This window comes from Miniopterus schreibersii (assembly GCF_964146895.1).
Source record: "Miniopterus schreibersii genome assembly, chromosome: X".
NCBI classification, from domain to species: domain Eukaryota; kingdom Metazoa; phylum Chordata; class Mammalia; order Chiroptera; family Miniopteridae; genus Miniopterus; species Miniopterus schreibersii.
In genome coordinates this window covers 9,956,030-9,978,288 of record NC_138104.1, presented here as the reverse complement: position 1 = coordinate 9,978,288, position 22,259 = coordinate 9,956,030, and the positions used below count along the sequence as shown (strand labels likewise).

General features: G+C 38.3%; 1 protein-coding gene across 7 annotated transcripts in view; it reads right to left on the bottom strand.

Moving 5' to 3' along the window:
- The window catches only part of ENOX2 (ecto-NOX disulfide-thiol exchanger 2), a 300,480-nt gene that overhangs the window by 277,619 nt on the left and 602 nt on the right, over window positions 1-22,259 (bottom strand). For 5 of the 7 annotated variants that reach the window (XM_081126176.1, XM_081126174.1, XM_081126177.1 and 2 more), the window contains exon 2: window positions 21,160-21,219. Coding sequence is in view for 1 of the 7 variants with exons in the window: in XM_081126170.1 (XP_080982296.1) it covers window positions 6,991-7,012 (22 nt within the window). In the remaining 6 variants the exon portion in view is untranslated. Of the gene's footprint in view, window positions 1-6,990; window positions 7,373-21,159; window positions 21,220-22,259 lie in introns of those variants that run through there. The other 2 variants (XM_081126175.1, XM_081126170.1) reach the window with 2 other exon arrangements.

Here is a 22,259-nt window from a genome sequence, read left to right as displayed (position 1 = left end):
AGTGGCACTTTAAAACACCAGTTTTGAACTCCTCTAGGCAGTTCAGTGAGGCTGGATACAACAATAGAGTCTGGGAGTGAGTTTGAATGGTACAAAAAAAGAGGGGGGTGGTTTGCTGTCCACTGAAAACAGAAAGCAGAACCAAAGAAGGTGAAGAATATGAAGGGAGAGAAGGGAATTTCAGGATGCACTAAAATTTTTAGCAACTGAAAAGAGGACTAATAACTGGGATCTAGGCAACAGAGGGCAGGTCAAGCAGGCACAATTATTTATCACACAGTTGCCACAGATAATAATAGTCAAGTATATTATTCTACCTATGTGTTTTTTCCAATACTATAGAGTATAACGCTGGCTTCTTCTTAGAAAGCCACCAAGTACAACCAATACACATGATGAACTCCACACAAAAATAAGAGTGCCTAGATTTATGTTTCTTTATGGAGAAACTACAATCCATTTCTGATTCAAAATCTTCCCAAGCATTAATGCTATTTTAAATAACAAAATCATCTATAAAACGGTACACTACTAGTTCAAGGAAGATCTGTCAGAGGGAAAAAAAATGAAAGCGTAAAAGTAGTCAGTAATGAGTGGCTAAGTTACTTACTGATCAATCCAAAAGAGACTAGTTAAAGGGTCTAAGAGAGCTAAAATGTATAAAATTGTCTATGAACTAAACATCAGAGCTAGGACATTTTCCTTCTGATTAACTCAACTTTCTTTCTTTTTTTTCCTTTTTTTTTTTTTTGAAAGTATTACAGATGTTTCCCCACCCTTGATTCCCCCCCCCACTCCCAACCCCACCCCAGGCCTTCCCCACACTATTGTTTGTCCATGGGTTATGCATAAATGCATATAAGTTCTTTGGTTAATCTCTTCCCTGCTCCCACACCTTCCCTCTGATCCCTAGCTCAGAAATCAAGGTTTAACAGTCAGCTCTCAATAGCAAGCCAATATGATTAGAAAAACAGTACTGATGAGAAATGCGGAGCACAGGTCTCATTTAAATTTAATTGAGATCATAATTTGTTAAATCACTTCTGAAGATAACTCACTTGAGGCCATTTAAAAATTTTAAATTATTCAAAATAAGAAATGCAGTTTTCTATATGTCAAAGTAAACAAGGTTCCTGTTTTATTTCCCATAGATACAATGACCACTGTGTCCATCTAGATCCCTAAGAAAATTATTCCTTCTGGACAGCCAAGCTTTCTGGACTTGTGCTTCCAATATTGTACCCACTAACCACATGTAACTATTTTAATCTCAATTTCATTAAACTTAAATAAAATTAAAAATTCAGTTCCTCAGTTGCAGTAGCCACATTTCAGTGCTCAACAGCCAGATGTGGCTAGTGGTTCTGTGTTGGACAATGAAGATATAGAATATTTCATCATCACAGAATGTTCTATTGCACAGCATGGGGTTAGACACCAGGGTACCAAGACTTTCAGTTTCAGATAAAAAATATTCAAGCCATTTTAATGATAGTTTTTCCACAACGTAATTAGTATTCATATCCATAGACAATATAAATTAAGATTAAACATTTTCTTTTTTACTTGGACCATGATTTTCAAAGGTCAGTTGTACAGCATAATCATCTGGGGAATTTGCTCAATGCAGATAACTCAGAGAGTGATTCAGTAGGTCTGGGATGGGGGTCCAGGAATCTGCATTTTAAACATATGCCCTAGGTATTGCTTACACGGGTAGTCCCTAAACCACATTTTGAGGAACACTGTGATTATGCATCAAAAAATTCCAGTGATCAGTTTACACATTCTGATTCACTTTCTTGCATGGATAAGTATTAAACATGTGCACACAGGCAAGCCCTTGTCTCTCTACAAAAGTGCAAAGTGTTCCACAAAGGAAAAAGAAGGAGCTTTCAAGGTACAGTAATCTGACCAAGGAAGAATACAGAGAGGAAAAAACACACACACAAGAAGACAGTTGCATTAGAAACAAAACAAATCTTTGGACAGAATATTCCAGAATATCTCTGCAGGGCAGAAGATAGCTAGCTATTCAGCTTCTGGAACTCTCAGGCTCTACCTGGTGACCTATCTCCCAATATACAACCTTCTGTAAAGCCTATTCACCAGCCACTCTAGACCACTTCTAAGTTATCAGACGGCTTTCTACTTTTGTTCTGACCCACATTGCTGGTACTTTTTATTGCCAGAGACAATGTGGACCACTGCATCTCCAGCAGCTTCTAAACACTGCCACTACTCATGTTTTTTCTTCAGATTGTCAGTCTTAAAAAAAAATTTCTTTCATATTACATTCTTTCTCTCTCAATTCTCAGCTTTTTGCAAGAATGAACATTGCCAACCAGAGTTCAGTTTTTCTTTCATGCAGCCAAATGACCAAATCATAGCACATCTTCCCTGTATCTACTCTCTCCACTTCATTTTATGCCTGGCTGTTAGAGTGTTCTTCCTAAATGCAGGTCTTAACACATCACTACTCTCTTCAAACACCTTCTAAAAATATATATATTTTTTCAGCCCTGGCTGGGTGGCTTGGTTAGTTAGAGCGTCATCCCATACACTAACACTTTGTGGGTTCAATTCCAGGTTGCGGAGCATGTGGAAGGCAACTGACTGATGTTTCTATCTCACATCAATGTTTCTTTCTCTCTCTTTTTCTCTCTCTCCCTTCCTCTCTCTCTAAAATAAATTAATTTTTCCCCCCAAATGGTGTTCATGGTCTTGTCCCAGGCACCCAGAATGAATGGCCCAGAATTTTCAGTCTGGTGGGCCGAGAACTCTACAGTCTATGTCTTCTGAAGGTAGAGGCAATGGGATATCTGTTCCAGGAGGAACATGAGTGGGCAAACAGCTTCTTCAGGGAAGTGCCCTTAAAGACATACAACATACTACATAGTGGTTAAGGACATAGGTTCTGGAGACAGACTTCCTATGATTAAATTCTGGTTCTGCTACTTAGTAATTATGTACGCAAGTTACTTAAACTCTGTGTCTCAGTTTTTCTACTCTTCAAATGGAAATAATACTTCCTATCTCAAAGGGTGCTGTTAAAGTTGATGAGTTCATGCAGATAAGGTATTTATAATATGGCCTGGCACATATTAAGCACTCAATAAATGTTAGCTATTATTATCATATATGTATGTATGTATGGGTGGGGGACACACACTTAATCGTGCTATGTTCAATAACCCTTGGAGGCACTGGTGCTATATCTAAGGGATGGTGGTTAGTATAGTGTAGCACCCTATGGGCATCTGCAGTACCTTGTCCTGGGCAGACAGCATACCTTAACTATTACTCATACTGAGTATCTTAAGCCCTTTTAGGAAAAAAACCAGATTGAGTAAAATTTTAAATTTGTAAATATTCTTAGTGATCCCCTTCAGTAAGCTAGATTAAGCCGATTCCAGTACCCCCCCATCTGTAAGACCTGACTTTTACTCTCCTAAAACACACTCAGATGTGTACTGAAGGAAAAAAATCATCAGAAAACCAACTTCAGCTCTCCTGAACAACCAGAACCTAGAACTCTACTCCCTCTAATTTATCTTGACCTCAAACAACACAGGGGAAAAATGATTTTGCCAATGAAAGACTTTTTCTTTCACCAATCAGAAACTGTCGATTTCTTTAAAAGCCCCAATAAACTCTTTTTGCGTTTTAGAGTGTTTGTTCCCAGAAAGAGGAATAGAATGTTGACGGAAGGAGACTTGACCTGGGTGAAGACACAATACATTGTATATATGATGTGTTGTGGAATTTTGCACCTGAAACCTATATAATTTTATTAACCAGTGTCACCCCAATAAATTCAATAAAAAGGAAAAAAAAGAATGAAGTGGGTTAGCCAGAGCTTCCAACTGCACAGGAAATTTGCCATCTGAAGCCAAATTTAATATGGAACTTCTAAAAACATGCCTAATTCTCCCAGTTGTCCTCCCTCTATCCCTGACCCATTCCCCAAAGTTCCCTCCTGTATTTTTTTGTGTCAATTTCTTTTTGGCTAGAAGGGATTAATATAAGAACAGCTTTACTTTAAGATATGTTAAGTATAAAGATATCATCTTCGATAAGGATAAATTCTAATTACATGGTATCTGAGACAATATACCCATTACCAGCTTTCTAAAAGTCTCATAAACGGGTCATAACAATACTTGCCCCATCTCTGGCTCATTTGCTTGACAATGTTCTCAAATATTCACTGTCAAATGCTGAAGAGTTGTCTATGGTGTGAGCATGCAGTCATTTCCCCAGTACATGAGGACAGTCTCTAAGAATTGTTGCTTTAAGAATGTTACCTGAAGAGGTTTTAAAAGACATTTTACCAGAGAACTAGTATGAGCTACACAATTTTCTGGGTTCATCTGCTGAAGTGATAATGCAGTTTTAAACAGTATTCCCTTCTTCAGTGGTACAGAAAATGTTTATTTTTCCCTTTAACCTAATGAGAAACCATAATTGAGAAACCATTTGGGAATTTACAAAGATGGGAAAGCTGGTATACAAAGAAGGAAAGGAAGGAAGGAAGGAAGGAAGGAAGGAAGGAAGGAAGGAGGGAGGGAGGGAGGGAGGGAGGGAGGGAGGGAGGGAGGGAGATGTGAAACTGAGTTAGCTGTATATTTTTCCTGTTGATCTGGATAAAAAACTCAAATTTTAAAACATAGAGCACTTCACATTTACGGCCAGTATATTTTAAAATACACATACGTTTATGAACCAATCATATACTTTTTGCACAGAATATTAAAAACAAACTAGCTTGTTTTAGAAGGAAAATATTCCAATTAACCTTTTTGACTGGACATTTTACTTCCCAGTAATTTCACAAGGCTCTCCCTTCATTCATATTGAATTATAAATTAATCAAAATACTAATGTTTCTTTATATATCTGTAAAATTAATCTGGAAGGCACTTGCATATTAAAATAAATATTGGCTTAAAAACAGCTTGAAAAAAACTCTAGACTTCTATAAATAACATATTTCTTAGTAAATGACTGAATTTAGTCTTCTTGACTAGTAGCTTAAGTCAATTTACCCTGGATCCATCAAGCAAGAGTCTGGTGTAAGGGGGAGAAAAAGCTCAGATTTTTGAATCAGATCATCTAACTTATGAGTTCAGCCTCTTCCACTTGTTAGATGCGAGACCTCAGGCTAGTTAGTTATCCTCTGAGTCTCAATTTTCTTACTATGAAATGTATATCATATTGGCATTCACCTTACACAGGGTTGTTCTGAGGGTGAACTGATTACGTATATGTTAAATCACCATGTACATGTTTTATAGCACATCCCCTATGAGTCGATAACCAACAATTATACTGCAATTGTTATTTTTAATAGAGTAAAACCATGAATAAATTAAATATGTATTCATAGTTAGCATATAAATAAAAATTAGTCATAAAAGCCACCTAGTTGGATTTGACATTATTCATTAAGTCACCCTGGAACTGAGACATGGCAAGGAGAAAATGTCACTATTTTTAAAACATAAACACTTATTAACATAGAGAAGTTCTTCCCAGTAGCATAATAAAGTCTAACATTTTTCACTGCCAGAAATTTAAACTAGTAACATAGGTCCATGAGAAACCTCTATTTATTGAATAAAGCAATATTTTCCATGAAAATATATCTGTTTACTTTTATAGTGGAGAAAAAGAGTCATTCTCTGGTTTTAATCCAAAGACAAAGACTGCAACAACTTCTCACATTAAAAATGTACACAGACAGCTCTTCTAGAGCCAGGCATGCATTGGAGTATGGAGAAAACATCCACCAAGCACAACTCTTCAACACTTAGTGAAACAAACCATCCGCGACTCAAAGAAGAAACTGAAGCTATAAATTCAAATAAATGGGCTGCAGGGAGACTACACAAACCTGCTGTTGCTTTAATTGCAGACAATTCAATTCAGCAGCTGTTGGTCCAGGCACTAAGGTTCACTGTATGCTCTTCAGCGTAACCTTGAAATATTGTCACTCACTCCCTTCTCCACATCATCTGCATGCTGTCCAATTAATGAGGAGCGAAATCAACTGTCAAACCACGCATCAAAACAGAACATGATCTTTTAGCTCTTAGCAAGAATGGAAGTGAAAGTCCTTGACAATAAATAATACTCAAACTTATTAAAACATGTGGTTGTGGGAACTAAGCTTCTGTTCTGTTCAGCAAGAAAGTGAAACTTTCTCAAGGTTTTTTTTTTTCATTTGGAAGGATCCTTTCTGTCTAACTGCTGTATGTATAAGAAGCCTTTTAAACATTTACCAAAACCTGACCAGTCTCCAATTTCTTCATTATTATGGACCAATATATTTCTGAAAGCTTAAGAAAAGACTGGAACACTTCTGGTCCAATGATATTTTACAACACAAATGGTTTTGAGCTGGCATATTACCCTTGCTGCTTAAACACTTTTTTTTTTCTACCAGGAGAAAAAACAAATAAAAATAATAAAATGTTCATCAATCTGAGTTAAAATAATGAAATAAAAATAAATTTACCAAACAAATGTGTTCTGGAATGCTTCTTATTTGAGGTTTCCTTACTCTTAACAAATCTAGACAACCAATTAAGAAATATAGGAGTTAATAAACTCAAGAGAAACACAACATATTAAGTGTTTAAAAATTGCTTTTTTTGCTTCCAAAGCACTGTGTCTTCTGTGCAAACACTCTAGGCTCTATCACATACTACCAGTTGCAGACATAAGACTTGAGAAATTCAATACAAGAATACAGCAGAGAAGCGTGCACAATTAAGGGATCGGGACTACCAATTTAACAGAAAACCCAGATTTTACATAGCAATCTGCTACAAACATTATAGCTAGAAGATATGTTTTATGCAGATATTTTGTTTAGCTCATTAGAACCTTATCTGTCCTTCAGTACAGTTGAACTGGAGGCAAAATCAGAGAGGAATGCACTTTTAAACAAAAGGCACATTTCAGATTAAATAAAACATACTATACCTGTATATTGTACCAGGAACATCGTGATACTCTTCAGGGAACTGTTTCACGTTGTATCCTACCTTGAGTTTTTCTTTCCTTACCCTCTTCTCTCGACAAAAAGAAAAGCCAGAGCTCCCCAAACCCTCACTACACACTACCCCTAACCCCCCCCCAATTGAGGGGAAAAAATAGCTACAATTCAGCTCAGATCCGATGCTTCTGTTTAGCTCAGCTCCAGCCGAGCAACTGAGCTCTAGCAACGGAGCATAGGGAGGTGGATTCTGATGCCAGTAGCACTTCCATCCACTTCACTTACACAAAAGCAGGCAGTGGAAAATCCAGGAGCCTTGAAGACAAGGGCTGGAACCGGCTTTTATGAATTGCTATTACTGCATGTGTCACCATCCATCTCCAATGACGGACACTTATAGGCTGAATTGGGAGTGGAGGGGGTGGGGTGTAAGGGGTTGGAGAGCAGGTGGAGAAGCAATTAGCAGTATGTTCATCGGAGAATTTGTTCAGGATTTCATACATCAGCGCCTAAAGAAACAGCATGCAGTTGACAAATCAGAACTTTACGATTTGCATGCCTTAGAAGAAATCCTAGCTTGCAGCACCAAACAAAATCATGCTTGCCCATTCTTATAGGGCATGGAAAGCCATCCCTCTGCTTTCTCTTTCCTCCAGCTACCCTAGTTCCTGAGAAATCAACATTCAAAATGAATATTTGCTAATTTTCCCTAAAGAATTGCATTTAAAAGGCTGGAAGCAAAGGAAGTATAAAGAAATTAAATTCTATTGAACATGACAACTCTTAACAAAAAGGCAAGAAGCTAATTATTTTAAGTCAACTTTTCATCTCTAGTCCAATTCCCCAGGTGCAGCTTTCACACCTATAATCAGTGGATCACAGAACTTTTGTGCATGTATTTAGCACTTAAAAGCAATCTATGTATACCTAAAAATAGTTCAATTAAAGTCAAGGTGAAAAGCTAAGAGCTATGTACAGGACTCTCCATAGGTGACATTAAGAAGACACTTTACCTATAAGTGCTTCAGTTTTATTCATCTGCTAACCTGAAGCATATTTTTCTAAACCAATATCAAAATTAATCATGAGTATGAACAAAAAGGAGATAGAAAGCAAACATTACACAATGAAGAAGTACTTGGGCTGAGTATCAGGAAAGCTGGGTTCAGGTTCCAGTTCTATAACTTTCTAGCTGTGTTACCCTGGATAAGTCACTTAACTTCTCTGAGCATAAGTTTCTTATTTATAAATTGGATATAATAGTACCTACCCCTACTGCTTCACAGGATTGCTACAAAGAACTAATGAGATCATAGAAATGAAACCCCTTTTGTAAACTGTAAAGAGCTATAAAATTATATGGGATTATTAATATTATATCCTGAAACAAATCTTGCCCAAATGACTAAATTGAGCCACCTCTATCACATAAGGAAAATAAAAAGGACCAATATAATTTCATAAAAGTCTCCAATTTTTTCAGTTTTAAAATTAGAAGGAAACACTGTTTACTCTTAAAATTCCACAGAGGAGAACTTTTTTGAAAAGAAAAAAATTTAAATCTGATATATAATACATCAGAAGTTTATTAAAGAGGCTGAAGTCCTTTGATTCCTTCTTTCCTTTCTGAAAAGTTGGTCCATTTTTCTTTATATGGTTGAGTATTATGTCCCATCTAAAATGCAAGTTACTGGACAATGTGCACCTACTTTTGTTAAATCTTTCTATTAACCTGGTACGTCCCTCATTGCCCAGTATGAGGGGAAGAATTCAGGTTGATTAGCTAAATCTAAACACACAAGGTAAAAATCCAAAGTCATGCTTTATGAGTCTTTAAGCTGCCTTGATACTATATATACAGTGACCAGCTGGCTTAAGCTGGGACACAATTTTAGCACATGAAGTCCTGGGGTGGCCACACCTGGGACACTAAATGATCCAGGCAATGTTTGGGGACCTTTGGTTCAGCCAAATCCCACATGTCCTGATTTCCATCTGTATGGTAGTTACCCAAGTGTGTGTCTGTCCACATGGGTCAAATCTAAAGCAGCCAAAAGAAAGGTGGGAGCTAGAACAGAAATATCAGATATCACACCCCTTGGCCCCTCCAATGCCATCTGTGTCTTCAAACAAATGCCCAGCCCACTTCCTGAGAGAAGAAAGAAAACTTTTTCTAATGGCCCCTTTGAATGTCACTGCCAATACTAAAAATGCCAGCAAAATCTATATCTAAAATCTATGTTAAATCAATGGGGAAAATGGATATTATAAGTGACAAAGAGTTAGGTGACTGGTAGCTAAGAGCAAGTTAGCCATTAAAAGAGGGAAAGAAAGGAGAAGATGGTGAGGAGAGAAGAGAAATGGGGAGGAAAGAAAAGAAATGAAGTGAGGAGAGGGAAAGGGAGGAGAAAACAATGAAGCTAAAGTGAGAACTTTTATTTCTAAACAGAAACAAACACACTTGATGGAATCATTTGCAAACTCATCTCTTATAAAGTGCTTGTGTTTTGAGTTACTAAGAATGGCCCCTTTACCATCAAGCTGTAATTCTACCTTTCCAAATGCTTAGGTAAACAGTCAAGAGCTTGAAAAATCACTGACAGCTCTTGCACCAGAACTTACTTTCCTTTGACATATGAGAAATCCAGGCAGGTGGGATACAGTTCTCCAGGGGCCTTATCACTCCAACCTGCCACCACAGCCTTACCTGTGGTCTGGCTGACCACAAATAAAGATGTCAGCCCAATTTCAGATTCAGCAAAGGAGGCTTGCCTAACTTTTAAAACTACATTGGAAAGAAAGAAACAAAGGCTGTATTTCAGAACCAGGCCATTCTGCCTTTTGGCATTGCACCCAAAATCCTTCACACATTTAAGCTTGAAATTCATATCCCCCAAGTTCCTCAGAAGGGGGCCATTCAAAGTACAGGGGAAAAGACAGGGAAGGCAATTTAAGATGAAAATCATATCAATAATATGACTGACAGCATGTTACAAAACGCAATGAGGTGGGAGGCAGCAGTTTCAATCCAGATTAGCAAGAACAGAAATGAAAGCATCAGAGAATCCCCAAAAAAACAAACACACAAACATATACACCAAAAACCATTACAGTGTTTCCATTACCCTGATTTCAAACTCCAGGCTGTAAGCACTAATGGTTCCCTAATCACCTGAGCTCCTTTTCAGTAGCCATCACCAAGCCTGACTGATCTTTTCAAATGAATTCCTGCTGTTAACCACCTTGGATTCTGAGTAATTTTGTCAAGAACAAAAATCACAGTGGAAGATTTCAAAGAACCAAAAACTTGAACCAAACTGTGAATCTAACCAGGGAGAAACAAAACTAATTTGCTACACCCCTAAAAGAAATGTTAAGTTTGAAAGCAACAACTAGTGAATCAATTTGAACCAGAACAAAACTTTGTATTTTCTGAACCAATCAAACTTGTACCAAACTCTGCAAGTCCAATCAGTTCAAACTCCTGAGAAGAGCATACACCAAGACTTGGTTTCACCAGTCTTAGAGCTCACAAAGGAATCACATAATGAACACTGGATAAGGAATTGGAGGAACTGGATTCTCCTGATTTTCTCACTGTTTGACCTTAAACAAGTAACTTACTCTTTTAGCCTCATTTTACTTGTCTTGAAATGTCTGGAATTACCAATACCCCAGCTCTAATAGTCTATGCCAATAGTAAAATATAGTCTAGTGACAAAATAGACGATGTCACAATTTGGCCCTAATCTCCAGGGGGCAGAGAGATGGACCACCCCAACTCTCCTAAGGGTTCATGTTTCTAGTTTATTTTGAAATACAGTTCACATAAGAATTAGGCAACTGTACTATTCATCCTTGGGAGTAGTCAGCCTAATACTATTTTTCAGAATAATTCTCTTCAAAAAAATGTTTCAGGAACAGTTTGCTTTCCTCAAATGAAAGCTACAGGTGAGTGGTCTGGTCCCAAAAAGGAAGAAGAAAAAGAAAGGGATCTAGAATATGCTGAGCACCTATTGTTTGCCAGACATGGCATGATACTTTACATTTTTTTAATTAGTCCTCACAACACAGCTATACAGTAGGTATTATTATCCTCATTTCGTAGTTGAAGAAACTGAGACTTACTTATGTTAAGTGACTTTCTTACAATCACTCAACTGGTAAGTGATGAAACTGGGACTTGAACTCAAGCAATCTGAATTCATTACTATACCAACATTCTAATGATTAAAATCTCAATGATTAAATTTCTTAACTCAGTGATTCAATTGGAATAAATAGTGAATAAATCAGTGAAAGTTAACTTTCTTGAATTTATACTTGGTTGACAATTTTTTTAAAAATTTCTTCTGACAATGTGGTTAAGACCACTAGGCTCGAGTCAGACAAACTGGAGTTTCTCAAATGCTGGCTTATGGACAAGGTACTTAACCATGCTGTCTCAATTTTTCTTATCTGGCAAATGGGGAAAGAAGTAGTACCTACCTCACTGAGTTATTGGAAAGCATCAATGATGTGATAGCAGCTAGCACAGTGCTTGGCACAAAATAATTATTCAATCAATGCATATCTGAGCTATCCTTGTATTCATAAGCAACACAGAAAGAAATAAAATGCTATAAAGAAAAAGAAAAATAGGATTAATTGAACTCAAGTGCTCTTTTGTCTAAAGCACAGATTTAGTTTGAAAGAAGTTTCAGTAGCCCACCTATAACCTCTAAAACTAAGCCCCACCTTGCAGTAGATTAGCATATTCATGGAGCAACATGAATATAGTAATTGGTGGTACCTAAGTAGTAGCAAGAATACTTGTAATGCCTGGCCAGCATGGCTCAGTGGTTGAGCATCGACCCATGAACCAGGAGGTCATGGTTCAACTCCCAGGCATGTGGGCTTGGTCCCCAGTGGGAGGCGTGCAGGAGGCAGACGATCAATGACTGACTCACTGATGTTTTTATCTTTCTCTCCCTCTCCCTTCCTCTCTCTGAAATCAATAAAAACATATTTTTTAAAAAAAGAATACTTGTCATGAGCTCTGCTGAGCAGCAATTGTTCCTAGTTTCCTGGAACCTATCCTTCTAAAGAGAGGGCTGGAAAGTAGCAGATAGAAGTACCGCTAGAAGTACTAGGTGGGCTAAGTAAAGCTCCCTTTCCCCCCAATTCTTCAAGCCCTAGCTTTTCTTTCTGCCATTCACTTGTGGCCCTCTTCTCATATACTCCCCACCTCCTTCAATTTAATCTAGTTTTATTGTGATTCTTCCCCTGGCTCTAGTTCTGTTTCCACTCATCAGCATCAAGTGGTATTTCTGTAATGTGTGCCTGGCACTGCACTAGGTGAAGTGGAGGGGCATCCAAAAGTTAATCAAGGGACATGTGTTCTATGGCCAAACAGATCTAAGATGCACAGGTAGACCGGAGTTTTGGCAAGACAGTAAATGCAGGTATAACTGGATGATTTGGTTGATTTCAGAGCACAAAATAATTTGTTCATCTAGTTAATGATATGCATACTAAAGAACTGAGAAGAAATATATAGTTGTCTGCAACTTAATTTGAAATGCATAAAAAGATGGATGGATAAGCAATAAAGCAAATAAAAAACTGGTAATTACAGCATCTAAATAGTAGGTATATGGGTGTTGACTGTACAATTCTTTCAACTTTTCTGTATATTTAAAATTTGTCATCATAAGAGGTTGAAGAAGAAATGAGAGGGGTAAGGGGTACAGCTTTTTCAACCTCAAATGTTTGAGAACAAAATAATCATATTTCTGTAGAGTATAATAAGTCTTTTAGGGATAAATGTTAAAAATTGGTAATTCCAAGTGAATGGCATATGAGAGTCCTTATATGATTCTTGTAATTTTTCTATTTTTAAAATTATTTCAAAATCAAAAGTTAAAAGATAGTTTGTTGAACACTGACTCCTTTCACCTAGTGTTGCCATTTTCAGTAGAGAGGGTATTAGGTCAAATAGTAACAGAAAAGTTGGAAAGAATTGGGAGAACAGTAATCAACCCAGAGGTATACCTTAGGTACCTACTATATGCAAGATACTGTGCTAGGCATTGTGGGGGATTCAAAGAGGTAAACAAAACATAGCCCCTGCCTCAAGAGGGCTTACAAAGTAGGTGAGGAAATGCCAGAGCAGTGTCTGAAAGAATGACTGGCTAGAGCAGAGACATTAAGAGAGAACTATGAAAACTGGAAAGGTAGGTCGAAGCCAGACTGCAGAAAGTACTCAATGCCAGGCTAAAGAGTTTGGACGTCATCCTATGGATAATGGGAAGCCATTTACAGTATGAGTTAGAGAAAGAACATGCTCTAAAACTGGCTAGATAGTGCAATTTGGTTGGGCACAGGGACCTTCAATATGCATTTGTTTTATACTCATATAGTTCTGCCTCTTATACCTATTTCCCATATCTAGATATGGCCTTTAGGGATTTCCAACATTCTGGATGCTGAGCATTTTGTTTTAAACAGCCACTTCTTGCCATCTTTTCAGCCTCTGTTTTTTCCTCCCCCAGCCCCCAAGGGGAGCTGACTCAGTAAGCAATAAGTAAGCCTCATAGGGGTGGGGTTTTTTGTTAAATATATCTTTATTGATTTCAGAGAGAGGAAGGGAGAGGGAGAGAGAGAAACATCAATGATGAGAGAGTCACTGATCGGCTGCCTCCTGCACACCCCCTACTCGGGGGTCAAGCCCACAATCCAGGCATGTGCCCTGACGGGGAATCGAACCGCGATCTCCTGGATCCTAGGTCAAAGCTCAACCCCTAAGCCACACTGGCCGGGCGCCTAATAGAGTTTTTTTAACCAACCTGCTATGCTTTGAAAGTCTGATTTTCTTCATGATAATCAAGCCCCAAATTCTACTGGGATCACTGATTTGAGCTGGAAAGAATGAATATTCAGCAAAGCAACATGAGAAGGAGTACAGGAAGGTATGTCCCCTGTGTAGAAGGAAGCAACTGTTCAAAGTGATCTTTGTATGCTGAAAGAAAACCAAGCAGAGGTGGCACTGCTGAATAGCGTAAGAACTCTCAAAGACTGCCAAATAGGTGGACTTTTCTGTCTCCAGTTTTCTCCCCGTAAAGCCCATCCTCCAATCCAATCCTGTTACTCACCCATTTAAACCCTGTGCTGGCTCACCTCTGCCTATAGGATTAAGGCCAAGCTCCTTAAAAAGCAGACTTCTTTCACCAACTGACCACAGGATACCTTTCCAGATTCTTATTCTCTCCCTTCTCCCACATTCCCAGTAGTTCACATGCAGTATTTTGCTTTTTCTGAACTACCCATTTTTACACGTGACTGCCTCTCATGTGCTGGTGGTCCCTCCGCCTGGAATCCTTGCCCACCAGTTCTTTATCCACCTAGATTCTAGGAAATGCTCACTCGCCCTTTGTGATTTAGCACAGACTCCTGTCTGTAAATTGCCCATCCTAAGCAGTAATTCTCTCCATCATGATCCCAGGGCACCTTATACACACCTCTTTCTCTAAGCACATTCCTCACTGCATATAATTATTACTTTGGGTGTCTATCTCCCACACTTGACTGTAAGCTACATAAGGGCAGCCAGGGACTTCTACTTCACCACTGTATTCCCAGCACTTAGCATAGGGTCTGGTGCTGTATATGTGCTCAAACGACTATTGAATAAATGAGCTTGAATATCAAGTGCTCCTTGAATTCAAATTCAGCATCTCTTAAAGGTGAAAATTACACTATGTGACCAAAGTAATCCTAGTGAAGTGTGTTTGAGGACCTGACTGAAGAAGGAATGGTGGGAGGGCATATTATGGGGCCTTACTGAGGGATAGTATCGATCCCAGAAGCTTACTGACAGTTGTTGCTGGCTTAAAAGAAGAGCAGCTGGAGCGTATGAGAAGGGCCCTTACTAGGGATTTCCTCATCATTACCTCTCACAGTTTACCACTGAGGCGATGTTGTTTACATAACATTCTCCACACAGTGGTTCAACTATTCTGAATTACAGCCAAACTTTCATTTGTGCTCCACCTACAGATAGACACATTTGGACCAGCCTTGTTAATGGGTAGTCACTGAAAGTTCTCCAGTTCTTATTCTCACTTATCCTTATTATGCCAAGGAGCAGCATTTTGTGGGTAAGGGGCCACTGAAAAACTGAGAGCCAAGAAGGGGGACAGGGTGGAGCTAATTAAAACAATCTTTTTTTTCTTTTTTCCCCCCTTACTAGATTGCCGATATATTTCACCACATCTCCCATCCTACATTGTTTTAAACTATGTGTCAGTAAAGGCAAAAAAGGAAAATGAAGACTTTAGCAAAACTTTACACTTTGTAGGCAAGAAAAAGAGGAAGCACCCCTGAAGCCTGGAATATAAATCTTTAGACATGATCAGTCACCACTTCTGGAAAGTAAACATTTTGGCTGTTTTAAACAAATAGCAAAAGCAATTAGCTTTATCTGTAGACTTAACTGAGGTATATTCTGAATTTTTATACAATGGAGTCTGTTTTGATCTTCAGAATGTCAAACTGGCAAACATTTCACTTTTTTGTACATATAAATCTAAGAGCCAAGCCTAGCTTGAGGAAGATTTAAGAGACATAAAATTTGTCTGAGGTGTCTGCCAAGTCTCTGTAGCAGAGACAGAAACCCTGGAAAAGCTGACATAGCCGTAACTCTCACATCACCAGCAGGCTTGTGCAGGGCTGGACACACCAAAAGTCACTGTTCCATCTCTCAAACTGTTTGTAAACAGAGAAGTAGATCATTTGCTTATCAACTATCTGGTTGTTCATTTTCTCCTATATATCCCACAGATAAAAGAGACAGGAAAAGAAGAATAAATTCCTACTGGCATATATCCCAATTTTCACCTGGGTAAATTTTCATTTATAGAATGGGCCTGGTTGTTAAATGTCTTCTCTCTCTTTTATTCATTTCTTTCTCTTGCACACTCATTCTTGTATGTATGCTAGATTCATATTCTCTCTCTGTCATTAAAGGGAGTGTTTATAAGTATCTAGTACAGTGTCTAACAGCGTGCTTTGCACATAGTAAGCCCACAATAATTCATCAAATGAATTAAAACTCTATCTTTCATTTCTATGTGCAATTTATTCGATGATAGAGTAGGAGAAATACAAATTATTTTTTTCTGGAGTATTTAAAAGTGACCATTCCTTACAAGATAATATCATTACAAGATAATATCATTTTATACAGATGATTCATGCTTAGGACTTCTATCCTTTAAAGAGCATCCTTTTTTTTTTTTTTTTTTTTGCACAATGGGTATTGTATTTATAAGGAAAATGTAGGAAAGACCACACTGCAGAATCCTGAATGACACTATGAAAACCAATACATTTTTGTAGAGAAAATCAGATATCCCATATTCACCTGATTTATGTCATTACAGTAATCCACTACATATGTCTAAGATCACTTAACAATGCAAGAATATAGTGCACGCATGGGCTGCATTCTGTAAATAGGATTAACAGTTGAATTCAACCTAGGCCTTCCCTGGGGACAGATTGCTAGAAAATACATCTACATGACATTTAAAAAAATAAATTAACCAATGACATTGGCTCCCATGAGGCACATTGTTTCTTGTACATTCAATTCTATCATAGATTTCTGTAGCTCTCTGCTGACATCCCCATCCCAAAAGACAGAATTTCAAAACAGAAGAAAAACATAGCAGTTGGAGCTATTCCTTCTCTCCTGCATGAAGTGTTATGTACAGGAAGGAACTATCTCTGTACATTAGCACAATATGAACAGTGACATGAGATCATGTCAGTCTGAACTGTGCTTGTGACACTGTGGTCACATATAAGTTGCCCAAGGGAAAGAACAAACTCTCTTTTCCTGCACACTGACTGACAAAGACTGGCAAGGGCTGCAGGAAAATAAGGAGAGCTGTGTTGTGGCAGACAGTGTATATTTCTTCTCTAAAAAGTATTCTTCATTATTATTTTTTTCTTCTTCCCACTTTTATTTAATTTTCCTCATCTGTAAAATAAAAATAACTTTTATGTATTTAACACTTTTACTCTGAGGATGAAATGAAGTACTAGTGGGTTGCCTGGCACATAATAGTTGACCCATACAAGCCACATCGGCATTTGGCTAGCATTAACTAAACACCTATTATGTGGCAGGCAGTGGCCTAAGACCCTAAGAAAAAGTAAATTGTAGGAGGAAGAAGTGATATTGGAGAGAAAAGCAGAGAGCTGATTTTCAAGGGTTTTATAAGCCAGTCTAAGAAGTTTGGATTTTATCTTGAGGACAATGGGCAGGCTTTGAACTACTTTATATAAAGCCAGATAGCTTCAGATTTGCAACTTAGAGAAATCATTCTGTCAGCCTTGGTGGAGAATGGATTGCAAGGGAGGCAGGCTAGAGGCAGTAGTAATCCAGACTATAAGTCATGTGTGTGTGTGTGTGGATGGGGCAGTGTGCCCCAAACTAAGGCAATGATGATAAGGGTAGACACCGGGAAAATATTTTTAAATAACTTTTAAAAATCAACCAATGTATAATTATAGATTAGAAAATAAAAATATGCAAAAGGTTAAAAATACAACTCATATGTAATCTTAAGTTTTATAGCAGATTTCTATTAATTTTTTTTGTTTCACATTACAGAATTTATCCTATTTATGCACGCACAGATGTATGTGTGATATGAGTGCATTTAAACTAGGATCTGACAACTTTATAAGCTGAATTTTCTCTTAATATATCATAAACAACATTCTACATCACTAAATATTTTTTGGTAACATCCACTTACATGAGTAATTAGTAATTCATTGTATAGATGTACTGTAATTGATTTAATTCAAACCTCTGGTATTGGATATTTAAAATGTTTTTTTCTTCTGTTATGTTTTTGTCGTTATAAACATTTTTTTGTTTGTTTTTGCTATTTAAAAAAAATATACCGAGAGCTAAGTTTTTGGAAAATCACATCTATTTCCTCAAGACAGAACCCTGGAAGTTGAATTGGTAGGTTGAGAGCTATGTTAAATTTTAATTTTTTGACACATATTGACAAATTGCTCTCCAGAAGGGCTGTATCAAATTACAGTTCCACTAGCAGTGTCACAGGAGTGGGGAACCTTTTTTCTGCCAAGGGCCACTTGGATATTTATAACATCATTCGTGGGCCATACAAAATTATCAACTTAAAAATTAGCTATGAAAAAAGCTCCTAGATTTATTGAATTTTGAGTCCCGCCTGCTGTTGCCTTGGCAGGGCCAGACCAGATGATTTCAAGGGCCGTATACAGCCTGCAGGCTGGACGTTCCCCACCCTTGGTCTACAACTAGGAGGAGACCCGTTTGAAAACGACTTCCTGGATGGAGTCAATTGGACTTGGTGGGTGTAAAGCAGGGATGGATCCTTGACAGAGTATCAGGGCAGGAGCAATGTGAACTCTGTCAAGAGCAGCAGAGCAATCGGCAGGCCTAAGGAACAGGTGGCTGGGTGGATAAATGATGAGAAAAAAAGGTAAGGTAACTACAGGAGAGCGGGTCAAAAATGAAGAAAAATAAAAGAAACCTCTAGTGGAGTTGTGCATTCAGTTCATTTTAATTTACTGCTTTATTCAGTGAAAGCAGCAAATGTAGCTAATTATTTTGTAGCACTTGGCACTACAAGGTCCAGAGTTATATTCATGTAAATATGTTGATCCATTGTTTTCATCCAATAATCACTTATTAGGTGTCTACCACGTGCCAAGTGCTGTTCTGGATGCTATGGGTATGGAGATGAATGAGAGCTAGTCCTTGCTCTCAAGGAGCTCACAGTCTAGGGGGGACACAGACATTCACAGACTGACACACTAGAGTGTGGTACAGAGGTAAGTGCATGGTCCTATTGAAGCCAGAAGCCTAGCACTGCTTCATGTATGCATGCATGTGTGTGCGTGTGTGTGTGGGGGGGGGATTGCAAGGAAGGCTTAATAGAGGTATTGATATTTGAGCTGAGTCTTGGAGGACAAGAAATTCCTCAGATAGCTAAGGGTCACAGATCATACTCATATTCCTTACCAGCACCTCAAATTTTTGTGCTACTGCTCTCAAGGACACTCGGTAAGGCAGTGAAGATGCTTGTGTGCAATCCAAACCCATTTATGACAGCAGTCTCCACTGTTACCTTAATGAATATATGTACCCAGTCTGGGCAATAATATGCTCATCTTAGAATATGAAGGATAACAAACAAATGGCATACAGACTTTTAAAATAATTTTGATGACATTGATAGAATAATAATATTTATATCTACCAAGTCCTACTAATTCTACCTCCTAAATGTCTCTAAAATCTATTCCCTCATCTATGTTGCTCCCTCAGCTCATCATCTCTCTGTAGAACAGAGCACCGGCCTCCTAACTGGTCATGTCCCCCTCCAGTGTATCCTAAAGTGAAAAGCTGATCATGGTGTTCTTCTTCTGAAACATTTTAATGTTTTGTTTTTTTTTTCCTAGAGTAGCATTTCCTAAATTCCCATCATTTGAGTATTACTTGGTGATTTTCCAAATTCATATACCACATGTACTTATATTTGTCTTTAAATCAACTTAAAACTGGTTCACTTTTTTTTTTACTAAGCTGTGTGCTAAGTAGCCTTATATTTGATGATGCAATTCAGTTTCACCTTTTATAAGACACATTAGAATATGTAATTAGTAATATTTAAAATATTTGTGGGAGTACAACATAACCACCGATGGCAGATGCCCTACATTTTGAGAAACACTGGCCTGTGGGAGCACATCCCAACTTCTTAGCTTCAACCTATCTTTCCAGACTTTTCTGCCATTATACCTTCCCTTTGCCAAACAATCTGCACCCCTACCATGCTAAACTTCTCAGTATTGAATGGCTATGCATTGCTCTTATATAACCACATGTCTCTCACAGGCTGCTCCTCTGTCTGAAACACCTCCCCTCCACTCTTCTCTACCTGGCAAAGTCATTATCCTTCAAGACCAGCCATGTCACCTCCTCACAGAAGCCTTTTGCCTGACTCTCCCTTATAGTCAGTCACTCCTTCCTTTATCCTTCCATAGCACTTTGTGCCTGTCTCCGCTATACTACAAACTACATTATCTCAGAATTATGGGCCTCTATCTCCCCAGCTAGAACCAGGGAGAACTCACACCATTACTTCATGTGGGCAAAGGTAATGGAGGAGACCTAGTGACCCAGGTCACTTAAAATAAAAGCTAAAATAAAATAAAACCCAAAGTCTGTCCAGGTCCAAAGAACTTAGAGGCATGACGTTTTACAAAGAGAATCATCTAATTCAGAAATAGCCATACTGACTATAGTTTTGGCAGACACAATTAGCTACAGCTGCAATAGCAGTTAAGCTAATTTGGTTTTGGCAGCTACTTTACAGCAGACACATACTGACATAGAAAATAAGAGTGAATCATTTGGGTTTCTGCCAAGATGATCGTCTATACCTCACAAAAATTTCTCCTTACCGCAAACAGAAAGTCAAGAACAAAAGTGAACAGCAGGACCAGGAAACCATGGTAGGCAGAGCCTGGGCTCTACAGTCAGAAATCAGCACACCCAAACCCCAACTCAACTCATTAAAATCTACATGACTTTAGGTAGGTTGCTTTTCATTTTAGTTTCCTCTTCTAGAAAAATGGGAATAGTACCTATTTCATAAGACTGTTAAGATAATGCAACAAAATGCTTATGATAGTGTGTGGAACATTATATGGGCTCAATAACTAATAGTCATTATTGTCACCCATTGAAATGCCTACAATTCAGATAATGTAATGCACAGAAGAGGAAATGAATTTCTTAAGAAAATAAATTTGTGCCCTGGCCAGTATAGCTCAGTTGGTTAAAGTGTCATCTCGTGCACCAAAAGGTGGCCAGTTTGATACCTGGTCAGGGCACAGACTCAGGTTGCGGGTTCAATGCCCAGTTGGGGCATGCTGGGGAGGCAGCAGATTAATGTTTGACACAGGTTTTTTTCTCTCTATCTGAAATCAATTTTAAAAAAAGAAATCTGTCACCAAGCTTTAAAACTGACAACTATAGAGTGCAGCTAGCCACAAACAAAACAGTGTATATGATAAAGTTATTCTGGGGTTTAAACTCACACCTGGAACATACCACCACACTTCTTTGTGTTCTCCAAGAATTGATCTCAAATCAGGTTCCCCTAGGATGAAAAAACAAAAATCACCCAATCTTAATTTTTTGTCTTTAATTTTATTTGATACAGAATAATATCCAAATCATGTGGATGCTTCAAAGTGTCCTATTATGACCCCAAAACTTTTAACACTATTTCTTTCCCAATCTATCCTTGCTGACATCTTTTTAAAAAAACTGAATTTATTGGGGTGACATTGGTTCACAAAACCATCAGAAAGAGACTCCTTTGGGCGATGGGCGCACAATGCAGGGCGCAGATGAGGTTTTGTTGAGTTGTACGGTTTAAACCTGCTGACACCTTTTATTCCATTCAGGCAAGCCCACTTGTCACACAAGTGCTCCCTCTTCTATCTACCCTTCTGAAATTCCAATCCTAGTATGATCAGGAAGCATTTTCTCCCTCCTCTTTGCCCATTTCAAATTTCCTCTGGAGGCCAAGTTAAAATTCACCCTCTTCACAAAGCCTACCAGGATTGATCTGAAGACAGCTGAGGGTTTCAAGCCTTCAGCACTTCCAGGGTTTGGATTGGCACTCCATAGGTCAGGCCCCCCACCCCACTCTATAAGTATACCCTTCCACTAATGCCTCAAAACTTTTTTCACGCATTTGTAATACTAAAATCATTGATGGAGTCTGTTTCCCACAGCCTACTTTATTTTGTAGTTGGTGTGCCACAGAAAAAATTGTCCACATTAATGCTAAAAGTACTTGCTGGAAACCCCTAAGGCGCTGTTTTAAAAATATGTCTAACTTGCCCTTTACTCTCATCAGAACACTGCACTGAATCTTAAACACATATCTCAAAAGTGCGATTCCTTCCCTCCTCGGTTCCCTATCCCTTCTGAAAATGGAAAGGAAACCTTTTCCACTCCAAAGACCTCGTTAGGGAAGGGGCGGGTGGTTGGAGGGGCCAAAAAATAGAAATAAAAAAATGCCGACTATCTTTCTCTCACCATCCGTGAGACAGACATTGAAAAATTTGCCAAAAGTAATACCCTGGGCGTGGCAAGGAATTCCCCCGCCTCCAGAGAAAATGGGAGGCG